At 33.5% G+C, this 17,891-nt stretch overlaps 1 protein-coding gene across 1 annotated transcript in view; it reads right to left on the bottom strand.

The window, feature by feature from the left end:
• The window catches only part of LOC114332924 (uncharacterized), a 141,929-nt gene that overhangs the window by 20,613 nt on the left and 103,425 nt on the right, over positions 1 to 17,891 (bottom strand). The window contains exons 16-18 of the mRNA XM_028282714.2: positions 16,849 to 17,250; positions 15,094 to 15,379; positions 3,412 to 3,655 (exon numbers count right to left, since the gene is read on the bottom strand). Coding sequence (XP_028138515.1) covers positions 3,412 to 3,655; positions 15,094 to 15,379; positions 16,849 to 17,250 — 932 coding nt within the window. The remainder of the gene's footprint in view (positions 1 to 3,411; positions 3,656 to 15,093; positions 15,380 to 16,848; positions 17,251 to 17,891) is intronic.

Raw genomic sequence — 17,891 nt, 5'->3', positions numbered from 1 at the left:
TATATGGTGATTTTTCTATTGACTTTCTTGGGTGTGAATCTGTCTTTTTATTTTACTGCTCCCGGTTTAAAAACAAAGCATAGTATATATGTGAATACCTCCAAGCTACAATATTATGTAGTTTTGTGCTTTTAAAAATTTTTAATTAATTATAAAAACATCTAAAAAGTGATACCGTATTTTAAAGCAAAGTAAGTTTTTAATGTTGGTGTTTTGAAAAAGTCATATATTTTATACTTATTCGTTTTGTTAATTACAAAATAAATAATAATATTATAATATCAACCGTTTAAGATTGGTATTAAAGGAATTTTCATTATCTACAATCTATAGCTGCGCTGTTTTATAATTTTGGTTTTCGAAATTGCGGAAGAGAGAAATTTGTGTAACTTCAATAAGTAAATATATTTTTGAAGTTATACTTCTTTACCGGCGATATGAGGGTGAATTTTTATATGTTAAAACCTATGATCCCGGCGCATGCGCATTATAACTTTGTTCTGATTGGATGTTCAAATGACATGTCAAAAATTATTCAATATGGCGGCTGTGGCACATCTATTTATGGTTGTTGCGTTTTAAAATTTGTGTGAAAAGGAACAACAAACAAAAGTTAGTTAATAGTTATACTGTCTTTTTAAATAGTTTTCATATACCTATATTTTTGGACTTTTGGACTATTTTGGACAAGGAAAACTCATTCTAATTTGGTAAGTAGTTTTTATTACAATCATATTGTAATTATACATTTGGATTAGGTTGAAATACAGTAGAGCGTCGATTATCCGAACTAATTGGGGGACATAGGTGTTCGGAAAACCGATTTGTTCGGATAATCGAACTACAATATATTGATACATATTTATAGTCATACATATTTATCCACAAGTGAATAAAAGCCATATTTATATACCTACATATTTATTTATATCTTGATAATGACAACTAGCAACTAAACAAAAAAGTGCAGTCTTTGCAACAACATAATTATTTTTGGATACAATATTGAAGAAAATTGAAGATATTTTAAGCGTCAATTCCTAACGCTTGCTCGGTATTCGAGTGCGGGACGCGGGAGTCGATAGTTCGAATAAGCGGTCGTTCGGTTGATCGACGTTCGGATAATCGACGCTCTACTGTACATTTATTTTCTCAAGAATGGGGATTTTAGAGAGAAATCCCAAATTAGGTCCGATTTTTATTTTTAAATTATGATTTTTTGGCGTAGATTTATTTATATAGTAGGTATGTAATGCTTTGATTTACATACTTAATTTGATTACCAACAAAAGTTCTACCAATCTTCATATAATATATTGTTTTCTTACTGTTTTGTTATATTTTAATATTTTCTTCCACAAAATTTAAACTACATAATTTAATTATATTCAAAACAACTGTCAAACAGTAAAACGTTCAGTTACCCTATTTTTCCACATGACAAATAATGTGGAATTGGACGAGTGAGTCTAGGCTTCGATTACGAATCAAAGCGCCTCGAAATTCACGGGTTCGATTCCAGATGCAAGTTTTTGTTTTTTTATTTTTTATGCATTTTATGATTGTAAGTATATTTGTTACATATTTTTTTTCAGAAAATGCGTATTTAAAATTTTTGCCAACAATTATTATCGTTCAGAAATCATTTTTTCTTTGTGGCATTTTTCAATGTGTTTGTGTGCGTTTTATTCTTTTATTTTTTTAAATTCTGGTATTGTCTTAATAATCACATAATATGTAGTAGAAGTATAACTTCTTACGTGCGTACAGAGTACACACACATTCTTTTTTTTATTTTATTTTACTTTTTTATTAATTTTTTCATTATATTATACAAATAAATTGATTATGAATACGTGCACTAACATTTAATTTAACACGTATTTTTTAGATTATTGTAAGTATACCTACTTTGAAGACCATCGCCAACATGAAATTGGTGCCCAGCGACCCCTAAAACCTTCATAGTAATGGTTATTGACTGATTTTGTATGATTATACCATAAAACTCCAGGCGACGTGTTCCACCCTGGGCACCAGGTACCTTTGAGACCATCACCGTCATGAAATTCATGTTCAGTGACCCCCAAAATCCTCAGAGTAATGGTTATTGACTGATTTTGAATGATTATAACATAAAACTCCAGACGACGAGTTCCACCCTGGGCACCAGGATCACAGGAGACCATCGAACACATGAAATTATTGTTCAGCGACCCCCAAAATCCTCAGAGTAATGGTTATTGTCTGATTTTGAATGATTATAACATAAAACTCCAGGCGACGAGTTCCACCCTGGGCACCAGGTACACAGGAGACCATCGCCGTCATGAAATTCGTGCTCAGTGACCCCCAAAACCTACCGCGTAATGGTTTTAAATGATTTGGAATAATTATAACATAATACACCAGACGACGAGCTCCACCCTGGGCACCAGGTATCTTGGAGACCATCGACCACATGAAACTCTTGTTCAGCGACCCTCAATACCCTCAGAGTAATGGGTATTGACTGATTTTGAATGATTATAACATAAAACTCCAGGCGACGAGTTCCACCCTGGGCACCAGGTATCTTGGATCTCATCGCCAACATTAAATTCGTGGCCGGCGACCCCAAAAACCCCCGAGTAATGGATATTGACTGATTTTTAATGATTATAACGTAAAACTCTAGGCGACGAGTTTCACCGTGGGCACCAGGTACCTTGGAGACCATCGCCGATATGAAATTCGTGCTCAGCGATCCCCAAAACCCCCGATTATAAAAATTCAACTCATTTCCATCAATATTGCTCGAGTTCTAAATCTTTCATTTTTACCTCTTCGAGATGCACTTTAAAAATGCATTTTCTTATGCACAAAAACTTTTGCCCTAGATGAATTTAGTTCACAAAGTTGCCTGACACTCTCTCTAATCGAATGCAAAAACTTGCATGACGATTCATCTTACTGCACAAAATTCCTAGGTTTAATGCTTCGTTGCTTCGTCTATAACGATAGATTCACTCCATAATGTTGGAAATTTCTGACTGGTCCATAATATGATTTTAATTGCAGATATAGGAAGATTTTTGAGGAATACGAAGGGGGTGTTGTCGGAACCTGCAGCCGAATCCTTAAAAGTTGGGTTCAAAAGGATTCTAATTAAATTTGATGAATTTTAAATTTTTTAAAATAAATTATACCATCATACTTTCGAAGTTTTTTTACTTCATTGTAAGTTTGTTTACAACATTTGTAAATTTTCAAGAAAAAATTGTTATACAGAGATATTTCATTTCCGATATATCAAATTGTTGAAATACTTGATTCCGACAGAAAAAAGCGTGAATATTTTAGAGAGTTCACAAAAATTTGTGAATTTATTCGATCATCTAAATATAAAAAGATTATTTCTCTTTTTCTTACCTTATATAAAATTCTACGACGTACGAAGCTGCATCAATAATTTCTTTAACTTTCTTATCCTTTATTTGTAATTCTACATCTGCCTGTTTCATTTTAATTTGAACGTTATCAATCTCTGATACCATTTTTGAAACGCTGGAAATAGGCGGCGAACTTTCATTATTCGTTAAGGATTGAACATATTGCGAAATATTTTGTCTTATATCTCCTACTTCGGGTACTTCACAAGGACTTTCTCGTCCCCCTAAAAAACGTAAATATGATTAATACATAGTTAGAAAGATTAAAAAAGATGTGAAAAATGATGAACTAGGATTGTGTAGTACTGTGTGTTTTCGAAAAAAAAAAAAAAAAACAGACCAAATCAATATCTGTAACGTGTATCATTTAATGTTTCAAATTGAATGTTTTAAAATTACCCCCGTGCTTTTACGATGTCGAGATAAATAGTTTAAAATAGTTGAGAGTACAATTGGTTTCAGACTATAGTTTTAACAACTGTAATTAATTTCATTTCATTTCTTCATTTTATGATTTTTTTACTCATTCGTAGTTTTAAGTTAAAGTTGATTTCATGTAATCGAATGAACTATCTTTCAATAAAATCGTCCCAGGAACGCAGCTCATAAATATTAGCAATATAATTTTAAAGCCGTCTGCTTGTCTATGTCGTCTATGTCTGCATTGTTAATATGAATGAGTCAGATTAAATTATTAAATTATTAGAAGAATTTTTTTTATCAAGCAACATAAACACAGTTTGTTTAATTTATTAAAATTTTGTATTCGATAACGCTTTCCGAAGTGGAAGTCGAAACGTCAAATAAGTTAAATTTCAAACTTAAATTGTGGCTTATTTTCCAAATAAAATAGTAAATTGCATAAGATGCCACAAGGAAAAAGCTTCAGAACAATATTTGGTAAGGTGAAACGTGTGCGTTGTTCGCTCTGAAGGCGGTGACTTTTATGGAATTACTGAGCCAAGGGTACGGAGTTAAGTTTCGTTGCGTTCTGCCGTTCGTCGATTTCTTGTTTCCGATAAGACTTGCCTTTCGGATACCCGGCTAGGCGTTCGTGTGATTTGTGTCGAGCGTCAACTGAACTCCAGCCTGATTCGATTCCAGGACATTGTCAAACGGGGAGTTTGCCTGGGGCGGTATCTATTAAAGCAGAACACAGGTGTCCTACGACCATCTCAGCGAGAACAGAAACGTCGCATAAAGCAAAGGGCAAAAGCTGACTTGATCTTGATGTACAATACACATAGGGACTGCAAAATCACAGTCTACAGATTCTTTTGGCTTGAAGAGTTTTCAGCAAGAGATGTCACAACAAATTACTACATGGATAACTACTTGTGGCGGCCGAGCCTCTGTACCGACGCGTTTCTCTTTGATTCTTCGAAGTCAATTTTCCCTATCATTGTGAAGCAGAATTAGTAAAGCGTGTGATTGTCCAGCCATAGACAAAGCACGTGAGCTGGGTTTAGACCGCCGTGAGACGTTTAGTTAGTTAGGTTACTTTTACCCCACTGATTCGTCGTTGCGATAGTAATCCTGTTCAATACGAGAGGAACCCTAGGTTCGAACATTTAGTTGGCGCACTTACTCTAACGCGTAATTGTGCGAAGCTACCATCCGTATGAACCTGAACCTAGTCAAAGGTGGCAACGATATATCTGAGAATCCCGAGTGTCGAAAAGCTCAAAACTTTGACAATAATTTTTTCCCATTACACCCAGCTTATGGAATACTGGGGGCGCTATCTTCTCTCAGTACATAATTATTATTATTGCGTTCCAACGATTCCAGAGTCCTAGGTATATTAGCACGAAGTGAGGTTTGGCAAAAAAATTATCGTTGATGATGATGATATCATGAATATTCTGGTAATCAAATAGCATACTTTTAATAATTATTCCTGTCAGCCCGGTACTCTTAGCTTCTGTCTTCGAAAACAGTTCACGTTCGGTGCCAGGTTTTCCTCGCACTTCCTCGTTTGTCACATTATCAACTCATGGGATAAGCAGTAATTACCAAATTTTTTTCCCCAAGTTTTAGTCCTGTATGTGCGATATTATACTTTGCGATGTGGAGTCTTAACTTAGAAAAATCTCCCTTTGGCACAAGTACTTTTGGATATTTTTTGCTGATCTTGACACCACTGTTCTTATTTTTATTTCTACATCGCTATCTAGTTTGTTATTTATAGTGTATCCAAAGTATTCACTAATATTTGAACTTGGTTGTTGTGTGCAGGATTATAAACTTTATTTTATCAATATTGATTGGTACCATAAAGTTCTTGGAAATCCTCCAACTTACGTATGGCCGAGTCATCAACCTAACGTATCTTGTTTATATGTGTTCCATTTATTTTTATGCCTTTTGCTTGGTTGTAACGTGGTAGTTCTTTTAGGACTCCCCCGGATAGGCGTCTGTAACAGAAGAACAAAATTAACAGCGATATTCAAATATATATTTATAGGGGACTCGCTCACTACGCTTGCCTCCGTTGAATTACGAGTCGCAAATTACCTCACTTCGGTACACCTTGCGTCTCAAGTTGGCCTGCCTCGCTCACTTCGCTTGGCTGGTTATGGAGCCCAGAACGGTCGTTCAGGACTGTCGCTGTCGGATCGTCGCTTGCGGTGCTCTTAAATATCCCTCTGCCGGTGTTGGTTCGGAGAGGTGAAACTTAGTGGGGGCATCTGCGCGATTTGAGAGAATCGCTCGGTTCCAAGTGTCGACGCGCGCTCGGCGTATCGATGTATCATTACATGGTTTGGAATCGCTATCTGGAATATCCTTTTCATACACATTTAGCAGTAGAGAATATAGAACACAGTGCTGGCGTACACCTCTTGATATTTGAATTTCTTGAGTTGAAAGTTAGTTGTTCCTGCGTGCCTTTGTAGATTGATTCCAATATAGATTTTATATCATCTGGAGATCCTTTGTATTGAGTCCAATCGAAGCTATAAGTGATGTAATTGAAGACGACGTCAATGCCGCTTCAATACATTCAATTTTGCATAAATACTGTGAAAAATATTTGTTGCAGTTGATCGATTTTTTAATAGGAAAAAGAAACTGTTAAAATAAATAAAAAATAATGAACTGGATGCTGAACACTATTACAACGATAGTAAGTACTATTCTTTCTGGATGGTAAAGCAGTGGTACCATCTCATGTTAACGCTAAATTTAAACTATCTTGATGATTGGTTCGCCCGACCTAGATATCACCATTCAATAAGCCTCCTTTGTCTCAGCCCTAGTAGAAAATGCTCAATTTAATACATTTGTTTTTTAAAATCTATCATCAGAATATATAAAAAATAAAACAACCAAACCGTGACATCTATCTCCATACCGTTAATACCAGTCCACATACAGCACGCCAAATAATAGACGATTTAAAAAAGAAAACAATGTAAGTAACATTTTATTTTTTTCATTGAAATTCCTTCTCTTCTCAGGACAACACGATTCCATAAAATCTGACAAAACATTTGTGAAGAACAATTTTCATGATTTTAACAATCTTTGCTGTAACTCGTTAATTAGTTTCAATACATAATAATAATTTTATACATTTTGTTTAATGGTGCCCCGTGCTTAACCATGTATTATTTATTAACATCCATGTTATTTAAAACAATTTTTGTCGATGTTTCCATGACTGTATAATTTTTAAGGGTGTTTACCCATATATTTTCAGCTTAGCATGTGAACATCCTGTTCAGCACTGACGATGATATGTATTAAGATCGAAAACGTTCTGCATATGTGATGTAGGAAATTTTAATAAATTATATACCTTTTATAAAGGGTTTTAATTAATTTTTTATTTTGTTTAATATTTTTAATGGATTATATGATTCGAAAGTTAACCGAAGAATACGAAAATTGGGGACTCACAATCAATATAAACAAAACAGAATATCTAAGAATAAAAGACGAATAAAGAGACCCAGAACTCTCGATTAGAGATATAAAACAATGCGAAGAATTTAAATACTTAGGAACAGTCATAGCGAAGGAAGGAACATCGAAACGGGACATCCAGCAGAAAATACAACAGAGTCGAAATGTGGTACAAACACTAAACTCGTTACTTTGGTCTCCTAAAATTAGTTTACAAACCAAAATGACAATCTACAAGTCGGTTGTAGAACCAATTTTGACGTACGGATCTGAATGTTGGCTAATAACAATGAATGAGAAGAAAAAACTGGAAGTAGTAGAAATGGACTAACTAAGAAGAGCGTGTCGGATATCTAGACTTGATCACATCCCAAATGAAGAAATAAGAAGAAGAACAGGAATAATCTACAATACCGTAGATACAATAGAATCCGAACAGCTTTTATGGTACAGGCATGTAATGCGAATGAATGATGGCCAAAACTGGCTTTAAACTATGTTCCATGGAATAGAAGAAGGAGAGGAAGACCAGCACTGGAATGGAGAGAAGGAATCAGAGGAATAATGAGAGATAGAGCCATAAATGAGGAAGAATGGACCGACCGAAAAAGGTGGAGATCAAAATGCGGGATGCGGCAGAGGCTGTAGGACCCCCGTAGATATATATACAGAGTAGGCCAAAGACGAGTCCACACAGTCCAGACAGGGAAGGGGTTGACAAATGACAGATGTATGTACCGCAACAATGTGTTCCCGTTAGATCAAAAATCGACCTGTTTCGCCATTTCGTTAAAATCTAATAAATACTGCCAAATATCGAGGTGGACTGTTTTCTTTGGCCCACTCTGTATATTAATATTTTTAATTTATCTAGGTTTATCCAAAACTTTATTGTTGTATTCCATATAATAAATGCTAAGGTTTTATTTTGATATACGTGGGTGGTCCGATAAGTACTTAGCCTCTTGTACATTCTTGTAGATGGCATATGTCAAAATCTAAGCTAAATCGGACTCGTGGTTTTGTTTTGACCGCGTGTGGAAGCAGGCGTGTCTACGGATTTTAGAAAAATTAAAAAAGAGCAATATCAGTCGGTGATTCGATTCTTGTTTTTGGAAAGGAAATAGCGCAGAGACATCAAAGAGCACTTGCATGCTATGTACGGCGACTCTTCTCTTTCGATGGCGACGGTCAAAATTGGTTTAACGAGTTTCAACGTGGTCGCAGCTCGGCATTTGGAAAGGATAACGTGGAAAAATCCACTATCTCGTATTGGCAGACAGCTGACTGAAGGTACGCGAGATAGCTGAGCCAATAGGCATAAAAAAATCGCGTGGGTCTTATCCTGAATGAAATTTTGTTCACTCAGGATAACACGCGCAACCACAAGACCACTTCGAACGTGCTTCGAAGACGAAGACTGTCCTATCGGCCGGAAAGGTGATAACATCGTTTTCTGGGATTCACAAGATGTGATCAACTTCCTGGAAAAGGGCAAAGCTGCCAGGCCCGGCGCAAATTGAACCTAAGCCAGACACAGCCTGCGCCGGCGGGACGGGTGACCCGTGCATTTATTTTTCTAGTGTGCCGCATAATGAACACAAGCCAACCCAACCGTTGGCTATCGAGGTGGAGAATAGGGACAGGCAAAATCAGTGCGGACATGTAACGGTTACTTTTGATACCGGTTCTCAGTGGCACTGAGTACAAATACTGATTACAAAATACTGATGTATCTGATCTTTGTACTGAATTGAGTAGGCAACGTAAAATCGGTATTTCCGTACTTATAACTAGTAACGTTTTAAAAATATCTTACACGTCCCTAGTAGTCGTAGCGGTATGACTTTCGAAAACATCGAATTTGATCATAAACGGGTGCATAAAAAGATATCTTACACTGAGTATTTTATTTCTGCACATAATACCTACATATTTAAAATAATCTCTCCCGTACTGCTCGGTCATAACTCATATTCCTCAATTTACTGCTCGGATCACAATCATTTACAATTACTGCAGGATCGCAATCATTTACAATAGGAACTTGCATATATTTTTAAATATTAAAATAATATTAAAAAATATGAGGTAACATGATCATAAAACGCATGCATGCATTATTACGAGACATTGAAAAAGCTATAAAATTCAAATTTCTTCAGAGGCTCGTGAACGGGTCTGACGTCACGACCCACGTCTACCTGCTAGATTTCTATGAGTCGACAACAAGGCCACTAGGATATTTCGAAATTATTTACAAATTCATTCACATTTACTTAAAACTCTCATGTAGAAGTTGATTGTAAATAAAAGTTCAAAAAAAGGTTGTATTGGGGATTGTATTAATTCCATTTTAATCATATTATTTAATTGGAAATTCCAAGGTATTTGTGTTCTTGTATAGTTCCATAATGAGTATACATATTCAGTTTCAAACTGAAATTGATAATTTTGAGTGCTACTTTATAAAGTGTTTTTAAATGTATAATATGACTGACGAGGTTTTTTCAAAAATTTAATCTGACAATTTACAAATTTTATAAAAAGCAGTGAATGTTATTCTATTGGAGAAATGCGAGAAGGCAAATAAGTAGGTACGTATTATAAGTATTATTAATAAACACGTTTAAATTGTTTATAACAATTTTTTGAGTTACTCTGACTTTTATTACTAAAAGTTTTGTTTATTTTTAAGTTATTTTTATTTTTTTTCTTCTTTGTTGTGAATTTAAAATATTTATAAATGATAGGTTTTAGTTTTGTTTATTACAAAATATTATGACCAGAAGTACATATATTTGGAACATTTAATAACGAATAGACAACCAAATAACCAATGTTCAATGTACAATGCACAAGTACAGTTGCAAATAATGTTTCTATTTGAAAAAAAAAAGTGTTGATTTTGCATAGCAGATACACACCTATGCCTGGTTGCACCAACAGATCTTAGGCTTAAGCCGAGAATATCATAAGAATTAATGTAATATAATTACAATAAAATATAATAGGAATATCATAATATAATAATAGATATACTTGATAACAAGGTAATAATCCAAAATTATGGTGCAACGTAAGTGATACTTCCGGTGGTCCTATCTATAAGCAGAGCTTAGCTAAGCTGGAGCTTAAGATCTGTTGATATAACCAGGCATTAATAATTCAAAATTTACTTATATTTGGATAGAATATGACGCAGATCTTATCGACAGTTTGATTAGTATAGCACAAGACTTTTGTAGTGTAAATATTTCCCGCATCTATTTGGATCTGATAATTATTAAAAATAAATGGAATAAAAATTTGATAAAATAAAGTTTCATCCATAAAATATTTTTTATTTCTTTATGTGAGAATGAAATTCATATTTTAAATATATATTTATATACAGGGTGTTTCATTGGTAAAGTAACATACGTTAACTGTAAAAAGAGGATACTTAGGCGGTCTCAAAAATACCATAGTTAATGGGTCCTTACTCCATTAATAACAAAGATACTGGGTGTTTTATCTCTTGCCATTTTCTTAATTGGTTCATAACTTTTTGACCACACTGTATATTTATTTTATATTTGGCACGCAAATATCATTTAAGGCGTACCATAAATTAATTTATTTATAATTGTAAAAAATCCAGGTCCGGCTTAAAAAATATTGGAAAAATTTTCCGACCCCAAAACAACACCCTGTAACATTAAATTTTTTTAAAATGGATTTTTCACTTGAAAAGAGGATAAAAAACTAAATTCAGTGGTATACTTTGAATTGTCGGCAAAATGATTTTTCTGGTGGAATTTGGAATTTGAATTCTGAAATTAAGTGAATTGCGAGAGCTCTAAGTAGAAAAAAATTGAAATACAGCTTACAACTTCTCAACCACACTGTATATTGATTTTATATTTAACACGCGAATATTCTTTTAGGTGTCCAGTCAATTAATTTAATTACAATTATAAAAAATCCAGGTCCGGATTAAAAAATATTGTATAAATGTTCCAACCCAAAAAACACCTTGTATATTAAATATTTTTTAAAATGGATTTTGCATTTGAAAAGAGGATGAAAAACAAAATTAGTGGTATACTTTGAATTTTCGGCAAAATTATTTTTCTGGTAAAAATTTGAATTTGAATTCTGAAATTATGTGAATTGCAAAGCTCAAAGTAAAATAAATTAAAATATGACTTAATTTTAATTATTACCATTATTTAATCTAAATTGGTAAAATATTAACATTTGCACACATAACAATAATTTTTGATGACCCCCTCTGTGGCTCAGTGGTAAGAGCGCCTACCTTTGGATCGAAAGGTCCGCATGGTCGTGAGTTCGAATCTCACCAGGGCCAGAAATTTTTCGTTTATTATAAATTAATAAATGAAAATAGTTTCTGTCCTTGTGGGCTCGGTACTCACCGGAGGGACCGCAGACGTTCGGATACAATTAGCGTCTCTTTGCAAAGATAATGACGTCGAGATTGCAATGTAACACGACACTTACTCAACACACATAGTACACAATAGGTACACATGACGCTAGGTACCTAACTACAAAAATTTACCGTACCTACGTATAAAAAAATAATTTTTTATGGTGATAATTTTGAATAAGTACTTTAGTTTTGAATAGTGATTATGCTGCAAATTTTCGCTGTTTTGTTATAATTTTTAGCTATTTTGTTGATTAAAGTGATGTATTCTTTATTGACCCTTTATTATTTATTCAATATTTAATAAAGATGAATATTCGCCAAAATCTATTTTTCACACATAATAAAAAAACACTAAAATATTAACATTTTACCAATTTAGATTAAATAATGGTATTAGTTAAAATTAAGTCGCAATTTAATTTTTTCTACAAGAGCTCTCGCAATTGACATAATTTCAGAATTCAAATTCAAAATTTTACCAGAAAAATCATTTTGTCGAAAATTTAAAGTACACCACTAATTTTGTTTTTCATCCTCTTTTCAAATGCGAAATCCATTTTAGAGAAAATTAATATACAAGGTGTTGTTTTGGGTCGGAATATTTACACAATATTTTTTAAACCGGACCTGGATTTTTTATAATTTTAAATAAATTAGTTGATTGGACACCTAAAAGAATATTCGCGTGTTAAATATAAAATCAATATACAGTGACGTTGACAAGTTGTAAGCTGTATTTCAATTTTTTTTTTACTTAGAGCTCTCGCAATTCACTTAATTTCCGAATTCAAATTCAAAATTTCACCAAAAAAACCATTTTGCCGAAAATTCAAATTATACCACTGAATTTAGTTTTTCATCCTCTTTTAAACTGAAAAATCCATTTTAAAAAAGTTTAATGTACAGGGTGTTGTTTTGGGGTCGGAATATTTTTTCAATATTTTTTAATCCGGATCTGGATTTTTTACAATTGTAAATAAATTAGTTTATTTTACACCTTAAATGATATTTGCGTGCCAAATATAAAATAAATATACAGTGTGGTTAAAAAGTTATGAACCAATTAAGAAAATGGAAAAATAGATAAAACACCCAGTATCTTTGTTATTAATGGAGTAAGATCCATTAAGTATGGTATTTTTGAGACCGTCTAAGTGTCCTCTTTCTACAGTTAACGTATGTTACTTTCCCAATGAAACACCCTGTATTATAATAAAACATTCTTTATTTTTCTTTTTTTAAATATGATATTAATGTAGGTATTTAATTTTGTTCAAACTTTATAATATAATTTGGCATTTGAGATACCTAGGTTGTAAAATAAAAATGTATTTCCCTAAACTAAAAATAATATTATGAATGCATGAAAATATTTACAAAATATTATCTGCAGAGTGCACGTCTGGCACTAGGCAGTAGCCACAGTGGCAGCAACAGTGGTAAATATCATGGTTGGTGACGTCAGACCCAAGCGCGCGCTTTTGAAGTTGTTTGAAACGGTAATTTCGGGGCGGAATTATTATCAGTTGTTGTACGTACACTATTAATTGTTAAGACGTAATATTTTGAATATATCATTTTTAAACATAAATTAACAATTTTATGCAAAAATATTTTTATGTTCCCTATGCAAGTTCCCTATTACTGCAGGTCATAATAATTCATAATCCCTCCGCTACTGATCAATCATAAAAAATAACACTATCTGCATATTTCGTTTTTAAGTTTTAAGCATAAAAAATGTAATATGTAATAAACAAAAATGTAATATGCCGACAAGTTGAATTTGACGGTAATACGATATTTTTATCGATCACGGTTTTGATAATTTTTCACGTTAATATTCTAATAATGTGTTTTTGTAAAGGCATAATTTTGATTATTAATTTCGTATCGCCGCTTATTAGTCACCAAAACTTATCAGAATTTAATGACAAAGACAACGCTTCGCCCCGTTTTCACTCGGGGTGTTGACTATGCTAATATTTTTAATTATCATAATAAATTGTACTTAGGTACCATCCGTATTCATTTCAGACAAGTCCATCTCGCAAACAAAAACAAGTAAAAATAAACATCTGGCGATGAGTCACGCGTCCCACGGCCCAAGAAAACTGTACGCCGGTGACAAACGTTCCCAAGCGAGACCTGCGAACGAATGCACTGATAGTAGGATGCGCAGAACTGTCTACGAAGTTAGTCGGTGCCGGTTGTGTCTCGCTTAAGTTAAATTTGCGCCGGGCCTCACAGAGCTTTACTATGCCCCATTATTGAGTTGGTTCTCGACGCTAAAATGCAGAAATTGCAAACATCCCAATTGGAGAAGAAAAAAAATGCTCTTCCACCATGACAACCCACCGGCTCACACGTCTGCCGTCGCCTTGGCCAAATTGGTCGAATTGCGCTACGAACTGCTGTTCCAATCACCGTTTTCTCCAGATTTGGCCCTGCGTTACTTCTTTTTGTTTCCAAGCTTTAAAAAGTCACTTGCCCGGACAGAAATTTAAGTCGAATGATGAGCTCATCGTCGCCACGGAAGCATACTTTGCAGACCTCGAGAGAACATGTTTTTCAGACTGGTTAAATAAGTTGGACCTTCGCTGGGTTAAGTGTATCGAACTAAAAGGAGGACTACACTGCAGAAATAAAAGTCAGAATCGAAAAAGCACGTTCTAATTTTATGAAAATGAAAAAGGTCATATGTAGCAAAGATTTAACATTAGCTCTTAAAGTACGCCTAACAAAATGTTACGTCTACAGTGTACTATACTATGGAGTGGAATCATGGACGTTAAATGTAGAGCCAATGAGACGACTTAACGCCTTTGAAATGTGGACCTATAGAAGAATTATGAGGGTTTCCTGGGTAGATAGAGTTACGAACAACGAAGTATTGAGAAGAATAGGTAAAGAGAAGGAAGTTGAACTTACAATTAAAGAAAGAAAACTATAGTATCTCGGACATGTGATGCGCGGCGAGAAGTATGGCATCCTGTGACTCATAATGCAAGGAAAAATAGAAAAAAGAAGACGAATTTCATGGCTGAAGAACCTGAGAGAATGGTTTGGATGCAGCTCAAAACAACTATTTAGAGCTATTGCCTCAAAAATTAAAATAGCTATGATGATTGCCAACCTCCGTAGCGGAGATGGCACCTGAAGAAGAAGAAGAACTAAAAGGAGACTACGTTCAGAAATAAATTTCTGAACCAAACTTTTCTACCACCTTTCCAAAATTTTCGTTTTTCTTTTGCAGTCTAAGTAGTTATCGGACCGCCCCAGTATTAACAAAAAATCAAATTTATCAAAACTTACCTTGGTGTTCTAAATCGTCACCCCACTGTCTTATACTATCTAACGAAGAGCTAGTGCTTAAAATGTGCGCAGGTGAAGTGCTGGAATATACTAAATTTTTCTCGTTTAAGTCGTCTTGAATGTTTCTCACTATTAATTCTATATAATCTTTGGAATCAGAATTTCGTTTAGCATAAGAAAATGTCATGTCAAGATCAAGAGATTCCAAATATTTCTTGAAGGCTATTAGCTGAAAACCTAGACTGTCGCCGAAATGACCATCTAGCATGGCTATTTTTGCTGCAGCCTGAAAATATATACAACACTCGAATAAAAAGCAGTAAAAAAGTAAAATTCAAAAATTAAATTAAAAAGTAAAATTCAGTGCTTATCTACTTGCACACAAAATAATTGATAAAATGTCAATTATGGAAACTATAAAAGTAAATGGAACAAAACACAGGAGAAGGGTTAGTGTATTGTAAAATAAATATGTATAACATTATAATAAATCTGGCATTAATAATGAATACGAAGGAAGTCCTAAGTTGAGAAATACGTATCAGTAAATTATATTTAGATAAATAATATGGATTTTAAAAAATTATGGCGATGAAAAAACATATAAAATATGTAATTCAGAATATTTCGAAGATCTACACTTCTCCAAACAATTAACGCACCACCTTAAAAATGGGTAATTTTTGATGTATCGAATTTCCTAAACTTGTCCGATTTAAGTGATTTTTTAATATGTTATAGCCTTATTGTTTCACAATATCGCTGTAATAATCTTATTGCTAGACAGGTAAATTGTCATTGCATACCGGGTGTACCAATCACTATGTTTTTTTTTAAGTTCGCAACACCCTGTGGAATAGTCTAGCCTTTATAAAATACTGAAACTAAAACTCAACAATAGCCTCAGAACGTTTTAACATTCTATTTTTTATTAATTCGCTTATGCTGGATAATAAAAAAGTTAGATACTTTAACAACTAGCCATAATTTTCATCAATACATGGCATTTTTAAATAAGTATGACAAACTTTAAGGTGATATTCTGCATGAAAAATAATGACATTTTGTTTTATAAAGGTATCTCCGCAAATACTTGTTTCCGAGATACGGGGTGTTGAACTTTTTCTCACAAACTGCCGATTTATTTATTGATTTAAGTCCGTTTGAGATATGCGAATGCAATTTGGTGTTAAAGAATGAGGCTTCAACATATATTAAAAACACGTTTAGGACAACATGTTTAGGAAATTCGAAACATCAAAATGACCCATTTTTAAGGTGGTGTTAATTTCTTGGAGAAGTGTAGAACATGGGCAAATTTTTTGGTAGAAACTATAAAAAAAATTTAAAGTTACATGGTTACATAAACAAGATTAGAATCGTTAGTAGATTTATAAATAATAATGTATATATATACAAGCCATCGCAGATTTCGAAAGAAACGTAAAGTGAAAACTGAGCAATATAAATAGCTAACAGCATGAGCTAATACGCAACAAAAATATAGGAAAAACCTTATTATGAGCTCTGAAAATAGCAGTTTTGCGTATATAGCATGTATATTTGTATATAAAAATGTTTCATAAAAAGGTAATTTATAGATTAAACTTCAACTTAAACTATATCCACATAGTATAGACATTTGATTTCTAACACTTATCTGATGGGTTTGAATGGTTAACAAATCATATGAACAAGAGTTTGAAATGTAATAATTATGTTATTCATAATTTTAACATAACCAAAAAGCTATACCTGATAATTATGAACCTCAAGACATTTAGACAGCACATTATCAGTGTCGTAGAAACCATGGTAAGTCTCCAAAACGTAGTGAAGAGTTTTATATCCAATCTTCAGGTTAGGTGACTCATATATACTGTCAAGGGAAGACGCATGGTTTTGTTCAATAGGTACTTCGTTGTTTTCAATATTGCATATCGCATATGGAGCGAAATTTTTAGAAAATAGTAGCTTATGATCGCTAGGATTATATGTTATCGCCAATGTTGGAAGACCCGGAACTTCTATGGGTAAGCAGTCGGTACTGCTTTGGCCTTGGTTGGGAAATTTTATAATCCTTTTGGTGTTTTTGAAAAATATAACCCTGCTTTCGACTTTTCGGTTGTCATCATCCATAGGTTTGCCCAAAATAGTCTACAATATAAAACAAAGGCATAATTAAAATTTGATAACTAGGTACTAGGGTTTTAATTAATTTTACAATGCTTCATTTATAATAGAGTAGATATCTAATTTACTATTTCACTTGGGAAATAAGCCATAATTTAAGTTGGACATGAATTGTGGTTTATTTCCCAAGTAAAATAGTAAGCTGCATAAGATGCCACAAAGAAATAGCTTAAGGACAATATTAGATATATAATACATAAACACTTTATGAGAGTGCTAGCTTATCGAAGGAGTAAGAATCTCTCTGTTATTTTATTTTTTAAGGTTGTGACTGTTCACTTTTTATCTAATAGGCTAATCTAGCGGTACTCGCACCTGTGTCAAATATTCCTGTTTTGAATTCCGTAAATTGTTTACACTTTTAACTTTATTACTTTTTAGCAGCTTGGCTGCGTTTAGAGATATTTATAAACTTACGTTGAGTGCGTTACGAGGCATATATTATTACGTTATTAACGTTACGTGTTAACATTATGACATTACAACCTTAAATCTGGATACTCCCAAAACAAGGTGTGCAAAAGAACAATGTGCACTGTGAACCCATATTCCTTCGCAAGCCACAGACGCCACTGCGACAATAACCGAATGCTTATACATTTAAT

Source organism: Diabrotica virgifera, chromosome 2 (assembly GCF_917563875.1).
Source record: "Diabrotica virgifera virgifera chromosome 2, PGI_DIABVI_V3a".
In the NCBI taxonomy this organism is placed as follows: domain Eukaryota; kingdom Metazoa; phylum Arthropoda; class Insecta; order Coleoptera; family Chrysomelidae; genus Diabrotica; species Diabrotica virgifera.
Note: the sequence above shows the minus strand (reverse complement) of the source record. Positions and strands in the feature narration are given on the sequence as shown.